The 23230-nt window shown below is 46.6% G+C and overlaps 1 protein-coding gene and 1 long non-coding RNA gene across 2 annotated transcripts in view; one reads left to right on the forward strand and one right to left on the reverse strand.

Annotated features, from left to right (window-relative positions):
• CFAP52 (cilia and flagella associated protein 52) overlaps positions 1-22992 on the forward strand; it is a 36597-nt gene extending 13605 nt beyond the window's left edge. The window contains exons 6-14 of the mRNA XM_082708215.1: positions 233-349; positions 2328-2428; positions 5206-5376; positions 11459-11607; positions 14292-14437; positions 16958-17109; positions 18349-18451; positions 21584-21695; positions 22544-22992. Of these exons, the coding sequence (XP_082564341.1) occupies positions 233-349; positions 2328-2428; positions 5206-5376; positions 11459-11607; positions 14292-14437; positions 16958-17109; positions 18349-18451; positions 21584-21695; positions 22544-22719 (1227 nt within the window). The 3' untranslated portion in view covers positions 22720-22992. The remainder of the gene's footprint in view (positions 1-232; positions 350-2327; positions 2429-5205; positions 5377-11458; positions 11608-14291; positions 14438-16957; positions 17110-18348; positions 18452-21583; positions 21696-22543) is intronic.
• LOC309852048 lies at positions 20245-22688 on the reverse strand. The gene is made up of 2 exons (XR_014305042.1): positions 22600-22688; positions 20245-21364 (listed from the first exon to the last, which is right to left on the reverse strand). It is a non-coding gene; the product is annotated as an uncharacterized lncRNA (long non-coding RNA).
• Positions 22993-23230: the final 238 nt, after the last annotated feature.

Here is a 23230-nt window from a genome sequence, read left to right on the forward strand (position 1 = left end):
AAATCCCCAGGCTGGCTGGAGTCCCGTATTTCCTCCACTTCCCGGTTTGGCCCTGATTCTGCGCCCTGGGCTCTTCGTGTCCATCCTAAAGTCCGAGGAAATTAAAGGAGTCATGAGCGCCTTTGTAGGTCTTCCTGGGGCCTCAGAGAAAGTTTGTCCCACCCCAATCCGGGCTCAGGGGCATCCCTGAGAAAACATAGGTCTTTAGGCCTCTTTCCTCTCTGATCCCCAGATGGCCGCCGACGACAGCTTTTTCTTCCTTGGCACCACAACTGGAGACATTCTGAAAATGAACCCGAGGACCAAACTGCTGGCAGACACTGGGCCTGTGAAGGACAAGTTCAGTCTGGTGAGTAGAGCTCACCAACGTCTGTCCTGCCCTCCTCTCTTCTGACAATTTCTTCCCTCTCCTGCAGCACAGACTTGCGTGAAGAGTCTGTAGAAAAAAGAAAAAAGAGTGTGTGGTGTCCAAGGCCACACTGAAATTTGCAAAGTGCAATGACTCATTACTGTCCAAGGCCTCATCTCTGGTTCGTATGCAGAGCAAGGGTGTTCCACGGGGTCCCCAGTGAGGGGATCAGACCACACGATTTTTACGTCATCCAAACACAGGGCCATACATACACATACAGAGGTATGTAATGTTTGTCCTAATCTAATAGCTAGATCTTAAATTTTAGCTTTAGCCAGCGCTGTAAGTCATAAGCAAAACCTAGAAACTGTGGATTGTTTCTATTTTGCAGAGTTCCTAACAATTCTGGTTAAAAGTCCAGAAAGACCTCGATATTTAAATCAAAATAAAAGCCTACGATCATAGGATCGTCTTACATATTAAGTGATGCTGTTTCCGGGACCCCAGAAAGTAACCAGGGCTGTCTCCGCTAACCTTTGAATCTGAGAGCTTGTGGTAGGTTCTGCACCTGCCTGTCTCATGTCTGATAATAGAACAGATGGTTCTCGGCTCCAGTGCCTTCCCACTTAGCAGATATTCTCAGGAAGACGTGAAATCTCGCACCGTGTTCCTAGGGAAGATGTTAGAGTTTTCTTAATCATGCAAGCTTAATCATGCTCAAGCTTTTAAGGGTGTACGTAAGAATAAGAGGATACCATAGTGTGGGTAGAGAAGGGTTTAGAAATAATCCCTTCTTTCAAAGCGCTCCATAAAACGCTACGGAGGAATTCCGATCTGGATATCTTGGGCACCCTCCCCCTCCAGCACTTGGGATCTGAGTGCCTTTCCCATACAAAGAACCCAGCGGTCTCAAGTGTTCCTCACCCTTCGGGTACTTAAGTGACCTTGAGGGTAGCACTAAGTCCTAACCATTTAGGCATTTGGGGCTGATGGTAAATTCCACAAAGCGGTATCCATTCCAAGATGCCTCTTATACACATGGAAAGAAAACAATTCTTGTGGGATGAAGGGACAGGAGGTATCATTGAAGACATTTGCTTAGAATATTCTGTGATCTTGGGCAGATACCCGTTTTGAAACTCTACTTAATGGTCGCTCTGTGGTTAGAAGGGTAAAAGGATGGGAGTGGTTTCGAAAGGACCTGGTAGGCATACAGTGCTAACATGAAGACACAGGTGCTGATGGGCACGAAACTAATATGAAAAATAGTGCACAGGACCCCGGGATCATGACCTGAGCCCAAGGCAGGATGCTTAACTGACTGAGCCAATTAACTGTATTATTCTTGAAAGCTTTGAGATGAAATATTGGCCACATATGTTTTAAAATTAGAACTTCAAAAATAAAATAAAATAAAATTCATAATGGGTGCTATAAAATGACCATCGTATCTCCCCAAACTTGGAAGATGGCTTTGAACTTAACTGCGTCTATTATTGGCAAGATTACATCCCACATGCTTCAGTTCAGAAACTAGAGTCTCAGAACAATAAGGGCTCTTTGTGCTTTCCTGGGATGTCAACTATGATCTCTTTGTAGTATAAGAATTATATTCTGGCGCAAGCAGGAGGCACTGAGGAAGTAACGTTGCCCATGCCTCTATCTTCGTCTCTAACTTCATGGGAGCTGATAGGAAATGTTAATTTCTAACACAGTCACAACTGGCAAATGGTTTTACATGGAGGAGGTTTGATGAAGCGTGCTTGCGCCTTGTAGGACCAGGGGGCAACTTCTGGCACGTGAGCTCCTTGCTGGCACCGAGCCCTGGTGTTCAGCTTCAGGGTTCCTCCCAGGCAGTGCCTTCCTGCATTTCGTCCAGGCATGGCCATGCCCCGTGCCCTGGCATCTGCTCGCCCACTGATTCTTAACAATGAAACCATTTGGCCTTTCTCTCAATGTTGTTCCTCCCCCTTAGGGAGTCTCTGCCATCAAGTGCCTGAAGATGGGGGGTCTGTTGGTGGGTTCTGGAGCCGGATTGCTGGTCTTCTGTAGAAGCCCCAGCTACAAACCCATCAAGTAAGTTCCAGACTCCATGGGGTCTGGAGTGGGGGGAGCGGGGGAGAGCCACCAGGAGGTCTGCCTAAGGCTGGTGATGATACAATGTTGCCAAACTGACACTTGATAAAAGAATTTCATCTTACCATCCAGATGAGCGGTTGGAATCACAACAGCTGATTTCCCTGCCAGTGGAAAGACAATAGCTTGTGTTGAATCAGGCCAGAGTCAGGCCAGAGTAGTCCACGATTACCCCAGGGGACCTTGCCCTTCTGCTAAATGTACCAGTTATTATTCTGTTAATACTTGGAGGAAATAAGGTGCTGCTTATGAAGATACCCAGCAAATAACCTCACATTCCAGCCTTTCAAAATGTGTTTATTCAGTGGAATTTATTAAGCAACGGGTCCCTGTTCTGGCTCAGGCACTCTGCTGGTAGTGAATTCATTTAAATACAAGTTTTAGTAGAAATAGCCAGCACTCCCCAGCTACTTCCACGTACCATGTACTTTTCGTGGACTATCCGTTGAATCAGTTGAAACGAAATGACATAAAACTTTACCCATTGTCACTAAAGCGTATTTATTGAGTACCTCTGGCCAAACCAATGTGCCAGGTGCTATACGAAAAAATAAAATGAGATGCCATCTTTGTCCTCCCAGAACGGACAGTCCAGTTTGGGGATAAGGTAATATACATGTGAAATAGTCCTTGTGATACAAGATAATACATAAACACAAATCCCGTGATCCAGAGTGCCATGGCTATTATAGAGATCAGAGAAGGGGGTGGCCCCACTGGGGCAGTGGGGTTGGGATAGATGCGTCCCAGAAGAGCAGAGGTGGAGGTTGAGGTCACCTTCAACCTAGCCAGACACCCCCTAGACATGTTCCTTATGGCCCCCCTAGCTCAAGGGGAGCCAGGGGTGCTGGCGTGTAGCGTGTCGAAAAAGCATCAGCCGTCTTCATTCAAACACATCTGGGCTATGCATGCACCGCGTACCGGATTGTGTCCTAGGGGCCCTTGGGAGACAGCCACAGCTAAAGCAAACAGAAACGGAGGGAGAACTCCCTGCCCCTCATGGAGCTGACATTCCAGCAGGAGGAAAGACCGTCAATAATAAACCAGTAGTTATACCCTCTTAGAGGGTGACAGGAGACAAATGGAGTTGCAGGGACATGAAGGGGGGTTGGGGTTTGAAAGGGGACAGGAGAGAGGTCGCATTTTCAAATTCTGGGTTCCGGATAGGTCTTGCAAATGCATCTGGACCAGTTCTATGTTTGTGTGGAGGGGAGGAAGACCAGGAGGTGATGTACATGAGCGGTGTTGGTCGGGCTCCAGATATATGGAGGGACTATAAACAATTAACCCCTTCATGTGTGAACGCCTCATTCCGGACACACAGATGTTCCCACTGTGATGAGGATGATGAATGCAAAGCTGTTATCACAGGGTTTGCTCTGTGCCTGTCCCCACCGTAACCCTGTGGGATAGCGTAGCCTCCTGTGGTTGCAGTGGTTCCTGCCTCCTTAGGTTTTCGTGGGCTGAGAAAGCAGCTCTCATGCGGAGTCAAGAAGTAGTAGGATGAAGCAGACCCCTGGGGTTCAGGGACCCCTGGCCTCACCCCGGTAGCCCTGGGTTCCACCTTGTCTCATAGGGAGCCCAGATGTCCACAGCCAGTATTTCTGTCGGCTACTCTCTGGGTCCTCGTGGGCATTATCTCTGATCCTTGCTGCGACCCTGCCAAGGAGAAATTATTTTGTGCCTGAGCGAAGTGGGGCCGGGAGATTTCCGGTAATCTATCCAGGTTCAGGGAGCTCTATCTAGTCAGTGAAGAAGCTGGGACGGAACTCAATCCTTTCTCCATTAACCGTTCTGCGTCCCAACAACAAATAGATCTTTGTAAAATACTGCCTTTCCCACGCTTATCCCTTGCACAAGCATCTCCACTGCGTTCTTACTGTCTAAACTAAATTAGTTGCAGAGCAAGGTTGGGTTTTTAGGATGCGTTCATTTATATTACTCTTTTTTTTTTTTTTTTTAAGTTCATACTCGTTAGATGTTTGGGAAGCAGAGGGATTTGAAATGTGGATAGAGAGAAGAGAGCCACTATTAACATCTTGTTATTTCCTCGTTTTGTGTTCTTCGATTACATTTCAAAACGGTTGTACTTCCTTTGGGTACAAAATTTTATTTTCTGGTTTATTTTTACTTAAGGCAAACGTCATAAACATTTCCAATATTAGTATCTTTTTAAAAACTACTGTGCTAAAATATGCAGAAGCTTTTAAATGTGGTTTTACTGGCGAGGCAAATACCTTAAGAAGTTGCCTGCTGTCCCATAGATGATTTAACTGTTGCCTTTCAACTGGATATTTAGCTTGCTTCCAACCTTCGACTCTTTTCACTAAGGTTATAACCTTTGACATAAAGGTTTCCCCTCCCCATTGTAGGATTATCTTCTACAAATGGAATTAATAAAGTATTTAATTGCCATGATCATTTGTGCCCATTGCTTTCCTGGAATGTTCCCTCTGTCCAGATCCTGCCTGTGTCCCACAACCCATTTTAGACTCTCTCCCCCTGAGGAACCCTCCCAGCCACCCACTACTGTAAACTGTGCTGGCCTCTCCCTCTGCTGACCATGGGCCCCCAGTATTGTGAGTCACTCCTGCCTTTCCAGGCGTGTCCCCTCCCTGAGGGCATGTCCCCAGGTCCTACGCCTGATTTCTATCCTCTGTAACAATCCTCCTCACTGACTGAACGAATCTACTTCACCTTCTTGCTTCTCCATAAAGGAAAATCCAGTTACAAGGTGGCATCACGTCAATCACACCTCGAGGGGAAGGACACCAGTTTTTTGTGGGAACAGAAGAATCACACATTTACCGCGTCAACTTCACGGATTTCAAAGAGACTCTCATCACAACCTGTCACTTCGAAGCTGTCCAGGACATTGTCTTTCCATTGTAAGTACAAGAGCAAAGTCTTTTGGCTCCTGAAATCAGTGAAAACATGGAGGTCTGATGCAGTGTGCCAAGAAATTTAATTGTATCTTATTCGTGCATTTCAACATGTATTAATACGATTATGATCTTCCATCCTTAAATTTCTCAATTATAGTCAGTTGTCTTAATAACAATTATCATCTAATATTAATTATAATAATTAGAAATATAACACTGGTGCTTTATTATTATTTAACAACTATTATTAACAATAATTATGTCTGTTGCCTTCACCCTGTGGCTACATTAATTTTCACAGTCCAAACCTGGGCTTCTTTAGAACGTTGGCTTTTCTTTCTTTTTTTTTTTTTTTCAGATATATGCATATTTTACTTTTATCAACTCTAAATATGTACCTATCTAGAAGGTTGGCTTTTCTAATAAGGCCATCATGGAAACTTTTCTGTTTTCCCAGGGCTGTCTGGTGAAAGCTTGTGAGTGCCCTTTTCCAAACTTCTTTCAAGTCATTCATTCATGCCTTTCGGGTCTTCCAGACTTGGCGCACTTAATGGCGGTGGACACAAGGGGTCTTCTGGACCTCTCTGTAGTCTTCTGGATTTCTTGGTAAATCCCATCTGAGACAAGTGAACCAACCAACCACCAACAGTTTCGATATCAAAAAAGTCTAGTTTTCCATTACTTGCTCCTGAAACACATTTTGTCTCTGGTGACGTTCATCCCAGGAAGCTGACTAGATGGTTTTGGCTCTGACCTTCCTCAGTATGTAGCTTGAATTTACAGAACTCAGGGTCATTGGTTTATGGGTAGTAAGACTCGCTTTGAAAACTGGATGCTTACGATCATGAGATGGACTCTGGGTTCCCTAAGGCATTGAAGTTGGCAATTAGCTTCTTCGAAGTGTTTTGTTTATTTTAAGTAAGCGCCATGCCCAGCATGGAGCCCAGTGTGGGGCTGGAACTCACAACCCTGAGGTCAAGACCTGAGCTGAGATTAAGAGTTGGATGCTTAACCGACTACACTACCTAGCACCCCGACAATTAGGTTCTTTTAAATGTTTCTAATGGTGAAAATGGCCAGTGCTTCCCACCAGGGGGATCCTTTTTGGAAACTGTTTGGTTCTTTTCTTTCCGTCTTAACTTTTTTCCTCTCTTTCTAAGGAGTTCGGTAGAATCAATCTGTAAAATTATTTGGCCTTGGGGCCTTTTATAAGAGAAGATTTTTAATTATCAAATCCTTGTAGTTATTGACCTATTCAGGATTTGTAACTCCTCTTTTTTCCCCCTCCTCCTTTTTCTTTTTCTTGAAAACCAGCTTTATGGAAATAGAATTTACATACCATAAAGTTTACTCACGGAGTGTGTGCGACTCAGTGTGGGTCTTTTTGCATATTTACAGAGCTGTGTGACCAACACCATAATCTAACACTAGAAGATTTCATCATCCCAATAAGAAACCTATTAAGAGGCACTAACCATTCCCGCTTTGCTCTCTCCTCCTCTCTCCCCGCCAAGCTGTGGAGAAAACTGAGCTGAGAGGAAGAAGGCACGGTACATGAGCATCATGTACAAGACTGTCTTTTTCCTTTCCTTGTGGATTCGACTGTATTAATATGTATGGTTTTCAGTTGCCAAGGCATTGATCTGCAGGGAAGAAGTGTGTATGAACCAAGGCAGCCTCTGTGATAGTCTGTGGGCCGGTTTGTCAATTGCATGAGCCAATGTACATTTCAGAGACAATTGCTGTAGCAAAAGATACCATGTCTCTTTCCAACCTATAGGTATTGTTTAGTTTAAAGTAAGTCTCCGTCTTTTCATAGAATTTAGTCAATTCGTACTTACATCTATCTAATAAGTTTATAGATTTTTTTAAAGATTATTTATTTGATAGAGAGACAGATCACAAGGAGGCAGAGAGGCAGGCAGAGAGAGAGAGAGGGAAACAGGCTCTCTGCGATCCCACTTGGGGACTCGATCCCGGGACCCTGGGATCATGACCTGAGCCGAAGGCAGAGGCTTTAACCCACTGAGCCACCCTGGCACTCCTAGATTATTTTCTACTTAACATGTTACCTTTCTTGTGTGTTTTCTTTTTTTGTCTTTCATTGTGTTGCGATCGTCTTTTTTGGTCCTGCCTTCCCCTGCCCTACTTCACAGGACTTGTTAACTAGTCATTATATTTTCATTCACTTAGTGATCAGCCTTGATTTTTTTTTTTATATGCACGTTTAAACATATTTTTCTGCCAAAGACTAGGGTTCACCAACATTTATATCATGTTTTCCAAAGAAGCAAGAGCCTCAAGGTATTTTATTTCCCTCTTTATCTTCCTCTCACCATCTCGCATGCTAACATTGTTTAGAATTTATAGAATTAAGTTTATGAATTGAATATACAATTACATAGTTACTGTCTTTTGCAAATAATCACCTTTAGATTTTTATTTTTATTTTTTTACCTTTAGGTTTTTAAAGATTTATATATTTCAGAGAGAGAGAGAATGAGAATAGGGGAAGAGGCAGAGGTAGAGGGAGAGAATCTCAAGCAGTCTCCCTGCTGAGCACAGAGTCCAGTGTGGGGCTGGATCCCAGGACCCTGATATCATGACCTGGGCCATAATCAAGAATCAGCCACCCAACTGACTGAGCCACCCAGAGCTCCTAGTCCACTTACTCTTACTGTAAGTTGTGATATAGCAGTATCAAATCCTCCATTTTGTTATTTGTTTTCTTTTGTCTCATCTGTTCTTTGTTTTATTCTTTCCTACCACCTTTTGCTTTAATCAAAAACATTTGATTAGCCCTCCATTTTAGTTGCTCTGTTGGCTCTCTACCTCTATATCTTTCTTTCCATTGATTTCTTTAGTGGTTGCTCTGAGGATGACCATACGCATTTTTAACATGTCACAGCCTGCAGAGAGTTGACATCGAATGACTTCAGGTAAAATGCAATCTGGGAACTTTGCAACAGTGTATTTCTCTTCCCTTCATTCTTAGTGCTGTTGTTTTCATATATACCTATTAACGTTATAAACCCATGAATACAAAATCATAATTTTTGTTTTAAATAGTCATAAACTTAAAGTCATGAATATATATTTTATAATTACTTATAATATATCATAAAGATATGGCTTCTAGTTCTTTGTTGCTATTACCTGTGACTTCATGGTATCATCGTTTCCTTTAATGCTCTGAATACATTTTAAATTAGTTGCTTTTAAGTCTTTGCTAATCCAACACCTCGGTCTACTTGGAGTCCGTTTCTTTTGACTGCCTTTTTCCCAAATCATATTTTCCTATTTCTTTGCATGTCTGCTTGCTTTTTTGTTGAAATTTCAGCGTGATAGCTAATACACTGTAGTAATTCTGACTTATGTGGTGTTCTCTGAGGATTATTGGCCTGGACTCAAACCGCAGATTTTGTCTTTCTCCCAGAATGCAGCAGCTGACATTCTCATGGCTTCCCACTGCTCCTTTTTTAATACTCGATACTCCTGTGGGCTTGCGGAATTTAGCATTCACTAAATGCAGAATTGAATCTCATCCTCTCTGTGGTTTCCTTGCTCCTAGGGATTACCCCCTAATTTCCAGGTGTTCTTGTGACCTCAGGCCCTGGCTTCTGATATTTTAAGCCTGTAAGGTCCAGCTCTCTGCCCCCCAAGCTGAACACAGTTGGTGAATGTATTCAGTTAAAAAGGCAAAAAAACCCTCTCAGGTTGATCCCATGTAACTCTGTCTTCAAAAATAGACTGCTTTAAAAAAAAAAAAATCAATAGAATTTTTAAAAAAGAAAAGCAGAGTTCCTCTCTGGTCTCTGTTTCTCCTTCCTTTTGGGTTTTCTCCCATGCATGTAGAAGGGAGCTGTCAGATGGAAATTTGGGCAGTGTTTCTAATCTTTTTTTTTTTTTTTTTAAGATTTTATTTATTTATTTGGCAGGCAGAGAGGCAGGCAGAAGGAGAGGGGGGGAAGCAGACTCCCCGCTGAGCAGAGAGCCCGATGCGGGTTCAAACCCAGGACCCTGGGATCATGACCTGAGCTGAAGGCAGAGGCTTAACCCACTGAGCCACCCAGGCACCCCAAGTGTTTCTAATCTTAATTTAGATTTTACTCTGATGGATCTCTCACTGCCAGGATTTCCCCTTTGAATTTTCCAACCCTCAGCTCTGATCTCTGCACACCTTCAGCCAGTAGGACTGTGGTTTTTCCACCACCTTCTTCTGTGGCCACCGGAGCTGGGAGAGTGGGGGACACCCTCAGATTAGCCAGTGATGCAGTCATGACCCATAACCCTTTCTGGCTGCATTTTTACAAGAGCAAACGCTTCTTGACTTCTGTGGACTTTTAAATGTTTTCGGCATCTTCGGGATTTTAGGTTCTTGCTGTCATTAAGGCCATCCAGTGTTTTTAACTGTTGCCTATGGGAAGGTCTGTGTGACCGCGTCACTGCTCCAACATTACAAGAAGTACTCCTTCCTCGTGATTTTGGTATTTTGTGTTTCTCTCTAGGTTTGTCTCCTCGCAGATTTTATCTGGCTGATTTCTCTTTGTCCTCAACGTTTCTGGTCTATTTGATGATGACCTGTCCTGCTTCCCTGTATCTACCTCTGCATTGTCTACCTCTATCCCCATCTCTGTCCTCTGTATCTGTCTCTTCGTTTCTGGGCTTTTCGAGGGGAGGCACGTAGGCCTACGGCGCCATCTTGATCCAGTCAGTTTGGATTTTTGTCTGGAACTTCACCTTTCAGATCCAAAACTAGGGAAAATATGCTCCATGAAAAGCTCAGGTCTGGACTAGATTCCTGATGAAGGAGCCTGTCTATCCAGGGTAAGGGAAGTTTGAGAAGTTCTCTAGGTGCCCTCATTCCACAGTATTTGCTTTTCATGAGGAGTCCACATGCCTCTTTAAGAATTCACTGTCCCCACAGAAGAGGCCCCTCCCAGAGAAAACCTCTCTTATTTTAAATAACCGCTGACTTCTAAGCTTGGCTCGATTTGATCAAATAGAAAGCGTATTGTCACCTCAGCCATCCCTTCCAGGATGACTCTTTCTAAGGAACTAGTCCAGCATTAGAATTGTTTTTCTTTGAGCCCCAAATTAAATATAGGGAAAAGATCCACTTATTTTTCTATTCATTCCAAAGCAAGTAGGTTTTAAAACATGAGAGAGGGAACTCTCTTTTCCTGAATATGCTTTGGAGGAAATACAGACATTTCTTGAGAAGCACTTAAACCTAAAAGTTAACCTCCATAGAGACTCTAAAGCTATAAATTCATAGTTGTAAATCAGATGACTTTATTGTATCCCAGTAGTACTCCTTTTTCTTATTCAAACTGGAATAACCTGTAATTTTTGACATAATAGTGTTTTACACTCTAATTACGAGTTGTCCTTTAAAAAAAGTGGGGGGCACCAGGGTGACTCTGTCAGTTAAGTGTATGACTTTGGCTCAGATCATGATCCTGGGGTCCTGGGGTCAGGTCCTGCATCAGGCTTCATACTCAGCAGGGAGTCTGCCCCTCCCCCCACTCATGCGCGCTCTTTCTCTCAAATAAATAAAATCTTTTTTTTTTTTTTTTTTTTTTAAAGAAAGGACTGGCCAATTACTCTGGCTTCACTTCCTTGTCCAGAATCTCATATTTTCTCACAACCAACCAAAGTACTGCTCTAGCTTATCTGCAGACACGAATTCTAGCCCCTGTGTCATTTTTCCCTTTGAAATTATATGATTATCTACTCTATGGGACACGTGAGGTTTAGCTTCTCTTCATATCCATATTCCACAGCTGTGTTTTGACCCCAGGCTACCAGGCCATTTAAAAACTTTGACATTTTCCTCTTGAGCAACTTTGTCCCAGTTCATCCTCCAGGCAAAGGGCTACAGACGATGGTCTACGGATGTCTATGGATGGTCTACTTGTGGGCATTGAATGCCATTTTACACGAGGGTTCTGTGAGCCCGTGGGGCCCGGAGATCCGGGTGCCCAGCGGGCATCCTTCCCTGGATCCTCACTCGCTCCATCTGAGAGCCGAGCGTGTACCTTGTATGGCTGCTCTCTTCATTCTTGCGGTGGCTCCTTCGCAGCGGCACTGCCGAGCTGTTTGCCACCTGTGCCAAGAAGGACATCAGGGTGTGGCACACGCTGTCCAACCGGGAGCTGCTGCGCATCACCGTGCCCAACATGACCTGCTACAGCATCGATTTCATGAGGGACGGCAAGAGCATCATCTCGGGTAACGTTGACATTCTTGGGCGTTGGCGCGGGCTCCGGCTGTGGCTTTGGACCTTGCTCTCCTTCCTCGTGGGTCTCTTCGTGTGCACACCCCAGGGCAGCCTCCTGCCGCCCCCCACCTTGCTTCTGATCCCGCCTCCCTGTGGAGTCCCCTTCCAGCCTGGAGACTTTCTGAGCTCAGAATGAACAAAGACAATTCCGCTTCCCCCAACGTTGCTGCACAGAGTATGTCCCTTTCTCTCTGGAAGGAGAATTTATAGCAATTTGATTTATAGCAATTTGATTACCAGACGGATTTGGGGGGTTGGTGAGTACGGGACGCCCGTGTTAGAAACCCTTCCATTGTTGGAGAGAGAAAAACCTGACTTCAACTATGTTATGCCCCAAAGGGAACCGCTTTTAACTCCATTGATCCTCTTGTGCCAAAATATTTTAACATAAATTATAGACTCCAGTATATTCCACCTCCAAATACTTCAGGGTATATCCCTAAAAACAATGTTTTCCTATGAAACTAAAATTTTATTTTTTTTTAAAGATTTCCACATATTCATTTAACAGAGAGATCACAAGTAGGCAGAGAGGCAGGCAGAGAGATGGGGGGAAGCAGGCTCCCTGCTCAGCAGAGAGCCTGATGTGGGGCTCGATCCCAGGACCCCGAGATCATGACCCGAGCCAGAGGCAGAGGCTTTAACCCACTGAGCCACCCAGGGGCCCTGAAACTATAATTTCTTAATATCATCTTATGTTCAACTCGTACGCAAATTTGTCCAGTGGTGAAAAAGGAAATTCACTTGTTCACATCACTCAGGAAACAGTTAAGTGGATCTTTTTTCCATTTTTAAGATTTTATTTATTTGAGAGAGTGTGCACACACAAGTATGGGTTGGGGGAGGGGCAGCGGCAGAGGGAGAAGCAGACGCCTTGCTGATCAGGGGGCCCGATGCGGGGCTTGATCCCAGGACCCCGGGATCACAACCTGAGCCAAAGGCAGATGCTTATGCCACTGAGCCACCCAGACCCTCGAGTGTATCTTTAAGTGCAGCCATTGAAATGGTGACGTCAGGAGCCCATATTGCCCCCTCTTTTCCTGGCTATGTTTCCTCCCCGTTGGCTTCTTCCTTGGGAGAACACACAGCAGACACAAGGAGCTCTTGGCTTCCAGCATTTGCCTCTGATGGCCCTCACATCAGGACATTTTCCATCATCTTCACCCTTGTCCTAGCCACCACCATCCCCTAGATTCTTCTAGTACCTTCTTACCAGGGCTCCCTGCCTCTGTTCTCACTCACCAGCCCTCTCCCCTAGTTTGTTCTCAACACAGAAGCTAGGGATCTCTTAAGGTATGAGCCCAATCATGCCTTTTCCAGGGTTCGTGACTCTAATTCCCTGCAGTTGCCCCAAAGTCCCTCCATGACCTTTCCCCTCCACACACACCTTCTTACCTCTGATTTTGTCTCTTACCACTCATCCCCTGTGGCGATGCTTGCTCTTTTGCTGTTCCTCAAGCACACGATACATGGGCCTTTGCTCTGGCTGCTCAGTCTGCCTGGGTTCATCTGTCCCCAGGCAGCCCCATGACCCACTTGGTTCACCCCCGCACTCCCTCAGATCTTTGATGAAATGCAGGATCTTCCATGAACATCTTCTTGAAAATTGTCCAAGTCAAGTGGTGACACTAAAGCCGATAAGAAAGAGCCAGCCCCATGAAGACCTGGGGGAAGAGCATTCAAGGCAGAGGGAATAGCAGGGGCAAAGGTCCTGGGGTGGAAAATGGCTTGGTGTATTGTAGGAATAGAAAGATGCCAGTGTGTCTGGAGCTTAGTGAGTAGAGTTGGGGTAAAGGTTGAGGGAGAATGGTAGTAGATGAAGGTGAAGAGCTAGCTAGGGAGCAGAGAGTAGTTACCACGGAGAGTAGTCACCATGGGGGAAAAGGAGTTGGATTTTCTTCATTAGTGAGAATGACTTTTGAATCTTGTTTTTCTTTTTACCTTTTTTTTTTTTTTTTAGATTTTATTTATTTATTTGACAGACAGAGATCACAAGTAGGCAGAGAGAGAGGAGGAAGCAGGCTCCCTGCTGAGCAGAGAGCACGATGCGGGGCTCGATCCCAGGACCCTGAGATCATGACCTGAGCTGAAGGCAGGGGCTTTAACCCTCTGAGCCACCCAAGCGCCCCCCTTTTGAATCTTCTTGATTGAGGGGGTGACATGATTGTAGATGCACCCAGGCCCCCACATAGGTAATTGATTGAGGGAAGCAAGAGTCAGGCCAGAGAGGAAGCCGTTACGATCACCCAGGAGAGAGGTGCTTGTGGCTTGGATGAGTGTGAGCCCACTGGAAGGATTGGAAAGTGGCTAGATTTGAGATGTTTTTTAACTGTAGAGTTGGGGCTCGCTGATGGGTTAGACTAGGGTTGGGTTTGGTGGGGTTGGGTAGATGGAATAGAGAGGAATCAGGGATGACTGTGAAGTTCTTGGACCTAGATGGTTGATGGCAACCTTTTTTGGGGAGTTAGGGGAAGGAGGGATAGGATTCCTGGCAGCTGTGGGGGGCTGGCCTCTCTCCTCCATCACCACCACGGCTTCCTGGTCCTGATACCTTTATGACTGAAGAGCGTCAGGGTCTGCTCAGAGAGTGGGAGCGTACTGATCCTACCTGCCTTTTGTTCCCCTTCTGTGCCAGCGTGGGACGACGGTCGAATCCGAGCCTTTGCCCCAGAGACGGGCCGGCTGATATATGTCATTAACAACGCCCACAGGATCGGAGTGACAGCCATCGCTACTACCAGTGACTGTAAACGGGTCATCAGCGGCGGCGGGGAAGGGGAGGTACCATTCTTGAAGGTGGAATCTTTTTCTAGAAACCTCAGTTTAGAGCAACTACCTTATAGAAAGCCACTGGCTTGATTTTTTTTTAAACTTTACCCGGAGTCAGGCAGGACCAATGTAAGATTTTGAAGAAACCCTAAAATACATCATAAAGTAATGTTCTAATAATGGAGACACACATCTAGGTATGTTTATTCATGAACGAACATGTAAGATACAGACACGAAAGCATTCTATATGGAATCGCGCTGTGATTCCAAGTTAGTGTTTTGCCAGAATTTTGGAATTGCTTGTTCTTTTTTTCCCTCCAAAGACTAGAGTTATATAGTTGTCCTCATCGTATCTTTTAAAGAAGATGTTATTTTTAGAGTGAATTCTTTCATCTACCCAGATGTTCGACTGTGATTTTAAAGTCGTTACACTTGACCTTCCCTTCTCCTTTGGAGGAGCCTGAAACCTCTTCCCTTCACACGTTTTTCTCAGCCTCCCCCTCCCCACTCCCCAGCTTTCTCTGCCTCCACCCCCCATCCCAGCCTTCCCTTCTCCGGAAAGAACATTTTCTTTTCCTTTCTATTCTTCCTGCTCTTGTAGGAATAACTTAACAGGGAGAAAAAAGATCCAGCATCTCGATGTGGCCTCTAGCAGAGTTTGGGCCAAACGGACCCATGGCTGAGCATCTGGGCTCCAGACTCCTACTGCCGGGGCACAAAGTCCACTTCCGCCACTTCCCAGCTGTGTGACCCGGGGCATGTGCTTTAACCTCTCTGTGCTTCCCTTTCCTGTGCATAAAGGGAGGATAACAACCGACACTCCCAGTTCACGAGATATTTTGCACTGCTTCGTACCAAGTCTTCAAAATCGGCTGTGCGTCTTGCATTCAGAGCCCACGTGGCGAGTCACGTGACCGGTGTTCCAGAGACACGTCTAGCCCTGCACCCACCCCTGCTCTCTGCCCACCGCCCCCTCAAGGGTTTGGACCCCCTTCTTTCACTCTTCAGCCGCGCTGGTGCCGACCCCCGCAGCATCCTTGTTTGCTCCCTCACCCTTTTGGGGCGTCCACCTTGCTCATGCCCAAACATGGCTTGGACCAGATCATCTGCTTCTGAGTGATGACAACTGCAGGAGGAAATCCTATATTACGAATGCATTCATTGCCCTTGGCAATCTTTTCAGAACACCCCATCAGCCCTTCCTCCCATTCCCCACGCAGCTGCTACAGACCTTCCTTCCAAAAGGCATAATCTTCAAGGTCTTTGCTAAGTGCTGGAGACCAGGGGCTGCCAGTCAGCAGGTGTGCACGGGTATGAATTCAGCACTTCCCGAAATACTCAAGCACTTCCATTTTCATTGGTAAATGGCCTCGCCTGAGTTGCAAGGACCCCAGTACCACCATCTCATCCCCTTGCCCCCGCAAACACACCTCAAACCCCCGCAATCTCACCGCGAAAGGGCTAGTAACGCCCAGAACATCCAAAGTTCCAGGCCTGGGGGCCCACACCATAGGAGTTAGAAAATTTTAGAAAATTTGAAAATCTTGCTGAAGGCTGGATGTACGCCTCTGCATATATAGTGGCTTAAACAAGATTAGAGAATTGTTATGGACACAGCTCATCGGGGATAATTTGGTGGTTCCTCCTCTTCCTACTAAGGAAATGGCTTAGAATGGTTTTCTTACTTTGTTTATGGCCGCTTTCCCCTTTTGGGTACAAATAAATTAGTCTGTTATCACTTATCCTACTATTCTTGTATTCTTGTATTGTCTTCTGTTTCTCATGCTAGACAATCTCATCTTCTTTTCCACAAGTCTGACATACTCAGTGTAAGAAAGGGGAAGTGTCTGACCACATTATTATGTTTTCTGGTACAGTCATGACAGAACGTTTATCTTTTATACGACATATGATGACTTTCCTTTTATGCCCTTTTATTGCAGTGAAAGCATCCTACTGACTGTTTTGAAATTTCGTGGGTAGGACCCATGACCTATGATACGACTTTCACTTCAGGATAGCAGGCGGGTGTGTGGGGGGGTGGTCGGAAAATATTTGCTGTAGAAAGTGGGTCTTGGCTTTGATGAGGCTGGGAACCTTCGATTGGAAATGATTAAAGCCCAGCAGCTGGTGTGATGCTTAAATACAGCTCTGGGTCCCCAAGAGCCTTCCTGATGGCCTCGGAAGCCCCAGAGCAACGCTCGGCAGAACTGAGCAGACACACTATTCCTCTTGGTTTTGCAGCAGGCATGTGGTACCCTTCTCAGCCTGAAAAGCGCACGTAGGTCTGGGATCGTTGGTAGCATTTTCCTGGCTCCACAGAAGAATTTTCTTGTTCTGCGGCTTAGCATTCCCACCCTACTCGGCTGAGATGAGAACAGGGAGTTTAAAATAACAAGCACGGCGGAGCTGAAAAAGCTCCTAGATATACATATACGTGTGTGTGTGTGTGTGTGTGTGTGTGTATTTTTTGGTAATCCCTTCCAAAGCCCCCAGCTTGTGTTGAGAGCCTCTGCTTGGTGGCTTTCAGGTGAGGGTCTGGCAGATCGGCTGTCAGACCCAGAAGCTGGAGGAGGCCCTGAAGGAGCACAAATCCTCCGTGTCCTGCATCCGGGTGAAGAACAACAACGAGGAATGTGTCACGGCCAGCACGGACGGGACCTGCATCATCTGGGACCTCGTGTAGGTACCCGTCCATGATAGGGAGCGTCCTCTCATGCTGGAAGCTTGTCACAACCCCTGGACAGCGCCTGACTCCCAGCTAACTAGACCAAAGCACGTGAACTTTATTGTTGGTTTCATATAGCAATTTTTTTTTTTTTTTTTTTACTATAAGCACTTTAGCTGTGTGTTTTCATTTGGAATTACACCCTATTCCCCTAACCCTCTCCTTGCCCAGCCCCTCTCTACCGCTCCAAGGGTGACTTGCCTTTGTGCCTAACTGCATTAGAGAGACTCGAATAAGACCAGAGGCAGGAGAAAAGAGATCTACATCTAGAAAACGGATCTAGGTATTGCCAAAGAATACGGAGCATTCTAGATTGCAGAGAAGAGAATGGGAATTAAGGCAAGGGCAGAACACTTTTTATTCAATGCATTAAAAAAAAACCCAAACCAAAGAAAATCCTCCCCGGGCTGGTCCTGTGTGTCTCTCACTTTGACCTGCCCATGAAGCACCTAGAGATCTTGCCAATGTGTAGATTTTTACTGAATAGATCCAGAGGGCTGCCTGAGAGCCCGCATTCCAAGCCAGATCCTGAGAGATGCCCCTGGTTCAAAGACTGCACTTGTCGGAAGTCGTAGCCTCCCCTGGAACTCCCTTTTGGGATGACCACACGTGTCCAAGTGGTGTGGGGGGCTGGGGGGGGAGGGAGAAGCCATCCGTACCAGTTTTTTAGCATCCTATCTGCTGCAATGGTTTTCGGACCATGGTGCCCCTGGGAACGATCTGGGCTGCTGATGAAAAGCGCCCGAGTGTGGGCCTCATCCCAACTTGCTCTGGAATATCCCTTGGAGGCAAAGCTCGGGAATATCCCTTTTTAAGAAGCTGTCCCCCATACTTCACCACTTGGGTGGGAGGAATCTTTCCTTCAACTCGGTGGCCTCAAGAATTCGGTGGCTTGCGTGGAAGGCAGCAGGGTGACTCTGAATTCAGCCTCTCCTATTTCATGCTTCCTGGGACTCCAGGATTCCCCTGGGGTTCTGTGCTCTGTCTTTGGAAAAGGCACCCCCCCCCACACCCTGGGTCATTGGGCTACCCCACAGGTGCCCTGGGAGGATCCCAAAGTGGAGGGTCAGGGTCGCTGGAAGTCTGTCTGGGTAAGCACACCAATGCAACCCAAACTTGTACCAGATCCCATCTGAGCAGTAAACACATCTTAGAGGGGAAGGGAAGTCACAGCTTCTGGGTCTCATTTTCAGACGTCTCCGGAGGAATCAGATGATCCTGGCGAATACTTTATTCCAGTGTGTTTGTTACCATCCCGAAGAGTTCCAGATCATCACCAGTGGGACCGACAGGAAGGTAAGCACTCCCTAGCAGGAGTCAGGATCCTTCCAGAAGAAGCTGCCATGTGCTGCGGCCGCAGGAGTGGCCTCTGGACTGGAGCCCCACACTGTCAGAGCCCAGTTTTGCTGATAGTAGCTGCTTAGAAGTACTGGTTTTCATGATTAGGGCATTTCTGAGGCTAGAACCCAGTTGCGCAGCCCGGAGGTCCCTTTGATGACTTTCAATCAAGTTCTTATCTTGTGTCCCTCCTACTTTATCAGCATCGTACTAAAATCTCGATAGCTGGAGAGTCCCTGTCCTCTTGGATTGGAGGACCAATAGCTGGATTGGTCCCTCTTTGGGTGGGTGGGGGGAACCCTGCCTCTTGGAGCAAAGGAAAGGCTTCAGGAGAGAGGCACAAGGAAGAGCAAGGACGCTAGGGGGTCATCTACCCTCCTGGCCACATGAGACCAGCCCGGTGTCCGTCTCATTACCTGAGCAACCAATGAATGGAATTGGAGTCCTCTAACCCAGACTTGGAGATCACTGAAGAAGAGCTTGTGCATTTGTCTTTCCACAAGTCACAGAAAAAGTTGAGTTCAAAGTATAAAAATATTGTAGGAAAAATACTAGAGGGACCTCTCTATGCTCCCCCAACACTAAAGATAGAATCCAGGGATGGGGGGTGCTCTTTAGGGGGCTCAGTTAAACGTCTGCCTTTGGCTCGGGTCATGATGTCAGCGTCCTGGGGTCGAGTCCCATATCGGGCTCCCTGCTCCCTCTCTTCCTGCTCCTTCTCCCTGCTCGTGCTTGTGCTCTCTCTCAAATAAATAAATAAAATCTTAAAAAAAAAAAAAGAATCTAGGAATGGGGCTTTTCCCTGCTTAAGCTTCCCAGGTGACTGGGGACTACTGTCCAAAGATACTTTTTGTCATAAAACCCCCAGAAATGCCCCCAGGTGTGGGCCAGGGTTTGCCTGACACAGACAGCCTGTTTGGGGGGGCCCAGAGTTCTGCCTCACTCTAGTGTCTGTAAGGTTGGCCTTGCTAGTTCCTTTGTGTCTTGCCCACCCAACCTGGCTTACGTCTGCCCACCCCCAAGCCCGTTTCACTTCCGGTTCCTCTGGGAACAGGGTTGGGGGCAGTGAGGGTGCAGAAAGGATATTAGGAAGTTCGCCGTGAAGTCACCGTAAGCGCTATTAGAACATGGTATTATATAAAGCTTCTAGATTTGTGTCCCGTTTCCCTTATGCCAGGGAATGGAATGGTCTTTGAGTTTATGAGACTTGAAACAGTCTCCTGCCCTCATCTGGCAATTGTCACCAGAATATTCAAAGCATAAATCACGAGTCAATGCAACGACCCGAAGGGCTGGGGACATGATGGCGTTCTTGCTGTCAGGATGCTGGTCAACCTTGCATTGTTACCGTACGCGGGAGGGGACGGATGGGATGGGCACTTGGAAATGAACCCGTCCAGGAACTGTGGGTTAATAGGAGGTCAAGACGACGTCAGATGGTGACACGGGTAAAAGGAAGTAGAACAGGTTACACGATCCAGCTTTAGCTAGGATGATTGGCGAAGGTCTCCTCAAGGAGGTGACACTTGAGCTGAGAACTGAGTGGCAGAGGACCTCACCATGCTTAGCTCTCAGGGAAGACCATCGGCAGAGGATACGCCTGAGGGAAAGCCAAGACACCGTCAGGCTGCCCCAAAGAGGGTCACTATGACTTTGGCCAAGAGACCAGGCAGTCAGCTACCCGAGAAGCGAGGATTTGGGCATGCATCTTTATTCCCTTACGCTTTTCCTATGAAAACAACTCTTTGTGGTTTATTTTTATTTTTATTTTTTTATTTGTCAGAGAGAGTGAGCACAGGCAGACAGAATGGCAGGCAGAGGTAGAGGGAGAAGCGGGCTCCCTGCTGAGCAAGGAGTCCGATGTGGGACTCGATCCCAGGATGCTGGGATCATGACCTGAGCCGAAGGCAGCTGCTTAACCAACTGAGCCATCCAGGCATCCCGAAAACAACTCTTTGTTAAAGTGATCAAGCATCACTGGAAATTAATAAATTAGCTAAAAGAAAAAAATTGTTTTTAAAACAGCATACACAATTTCTAGCTCGATTCAGAGGAATATGGATTCCCGACATAATGACCTGAACAGCACATGTCTAACACCGTGAGATATGAAATGCCTGCCCAAGCTCACACTCGTGAGTCCTGGTCAAGTGCTTTGCTTGGAAAGAGATCTTCTCCGAGTGCCTGGGTGGCTCAGTTGGTTAAGCGTCTCCCTTCAGCTCAGCTCATGATCTCAGGGTCCTGGGATCGAGTGAGCCCCACGGGTGCTGCTCCCTCTCCCTCTGCCTCCCCATCCCTCTGCTTGTGCTCTCTCTCTGTCAAATAAGTAAATAAAATCTGGGGGGGGAAAAAAAGAAAACATTTTTTGAATAGGTTGTTCATTTACACGGTTCAAAGTTCAAGAAGTATAAAAGCAGTATATTGAGAGAAAAATCTCCCTCCCTCTAGCAACCCCCACTCTACCCCCCCCCCCCCACCCCCGCCGCTCCCCATCCCTAACCTAGGAGGGGCCATATTATCAATTTGCCTCTAGACCTCACGCTGGCGGGGGGTGGAGGGGTGGGGGTGGGGGGGGTGGTTTCACTGCTTTAAGGCAGAACAGAACCTTGGAAATAGGGCGCGGTGGGGAAGAGATCGCAGTCAGCGGTAGGGACCAGATCCGGCAGAACTCTCTGGGCCGGTCACTCCCCCAGCAGCTGGAGGGGGGACACTTCCCTTCCACCAGGCCCTCCCCTGAGAGCTGAACCGGGAACGTGGACGCTGTGGCTGTTTCCTCCTTCGTTTACAGCTTGCCTCAGACTCCCGAGCGCTTCGTCTCACCCAAAGCGCTTTCTGTCACAATCCGGGCTCACTGGCACAGTCTCCTTCTCTCTAAATAGAACGAGAATGTAAAAACCAACGCCAAAAATACGAAAATGCCTTTCTCCACCCCCTGCCTGAGCCTATTTATAATTCCAGCCCATCTCTCCTCCCGGGGTGTATTTTTGCCACTTTCTATATAAAGTAGAACCATCTTCTGCTAGCGTGCGCGCGCGCGCGGATGCTTCCACCGGGCCGAAGCCTGCCCGACGCTGCTTTTCTGAATTCCAGATTGCTTACTGGGAAGTCTTTGATGGGTCGGTCATCAGAGAGTTGGAAGGTTCCTTGTCTGGGTCGGTCAATGGAATGGATATCACCCAGGAAGGAGTGCACTTCGTCACGGGTGAGTCCTGGGGTGGGAAAAGGCAGCCCCCAGCCCTGCTTATTTAAATGGGAACCTAGAACCCCCCAGAAGGTGGGAGGCAACAGGAAGTGAGGACACAAGTGTCAACAGGCCCCCGTGGTGAAGAGTCAGGCCCCAGCATTACAGGCGGCGTGGCTGGAAAAGAAAGTGGCAGAAGTCACACTTCCGTGGGAGGAAACTTCTGTCCATGAGCCTTGGGGGCACACAGAAAAGCTAAGCCCTACATTGCTTCCCTTTTTTGGTGGTGGCAATCGATGCAGAAATGGGCCTTTAAATGGTCTGGGTTATCTGGCATGCCTTGCACCATTATTTCCTCCAGAAGTCGTAAAAATCAGAGTTTCCAGGAGGTGGGCATCGACCATACAACTCGCCTTCTGGAACATCATTGACCATCATTTCCTGCCAGACCCTGATTCTTCAGGACATTAACGGATAAATGCTCCGAATGAATTAAAGTTTCACAAACACATCTCCTTTCAACATGATAGAAAACTACGCAGGGTGTGACCCCAACCGCACATACAGGTGCTTACATAGACCTGTATACTTGTACCGAAAAGACCAGAAGGAGCGAAACCAAAGGCCCTCTCAGTGGTTATTTCTGGGCGGTGGGCTAAAAGGGGATATCACCTCTTTGTGTTTCTTTCCCCCCAATTTACTACAACAGACCTAGGTTTTTATAACCAAGGAAAAGAGTTCCTATGCAGATTTTCTTCCTTTATCTGGGAATGTGGAGCACGTGTTGAAAATTAGCCACTTGCTTGGAATCAGGATTGTTCTTCCCTAACCTGGGGGAGAAATTACATACACCTGCTGGTCTTTTTCAGGTGGAAATGATCATCTGGTCAAAGTGTGGGATTATAATGAAGGTGAAGTGACTCACGTCGGGGTGGGACACAGCGGCAACATCACTGGCATCCGGATAAGTCCAGGAAATCAGTACATCATTAGCGTGAGTGCTGACGGAGCGATTTTGAGATGGAAGTGCCCGTTTTCCTCCTGAGGCCGCGGAGACTTCTGGGACTGCAGCACTGCCTACGGCTCTGTTGAAAGTTGACCTTAGATAACTCTTAACACTGGTTTGGGTTTCCTCACGTCCGTGATTCTGTTCTTGAGTCAAAATATTTTTATCGTGAAATTTCTCCTTTTCTTTGTAGGATGCATTTTTACCTTCTTAGATTGTATATTAAAATGGGAATTTGTTCAAGAATAAGTTGTCCAGACTGTAATTAAAAGGTTTTTTTTATTATTATGAATAAATTCCCAGTTGCTGGTTTCCTGTCTTAATCTCTGCTTTACGACAGTAAAACCTTCGGTCTTTCTGCATCATTTGTCCACACACAGCACTGCTGCTGTTCTCTAAAAATGAGGTCTGCTTACCTTCCAAACCAGCCTTTCATCCTTCAAGCTGCAATAGGGCAAGACTTGGTTTGAGTCCAGATCATGGGTAGGGTATTAGGATTGCCTTTCTTCCTTCCAACTCTCTGAACCTCAGTTTGGCCTTTTGTGACGCG

Source organism: Mustela nivalis (genome assembly GCF_964662115.1).
Source record: "Mustela nivalis genome assembly, chromosome: 17".
NCBI classification, from domain to species: Eukaryota; Metazoa; Chordata; class Mammalia; order Carnivora; family Mustelidae; genus Mustela; species Mustela nivalis.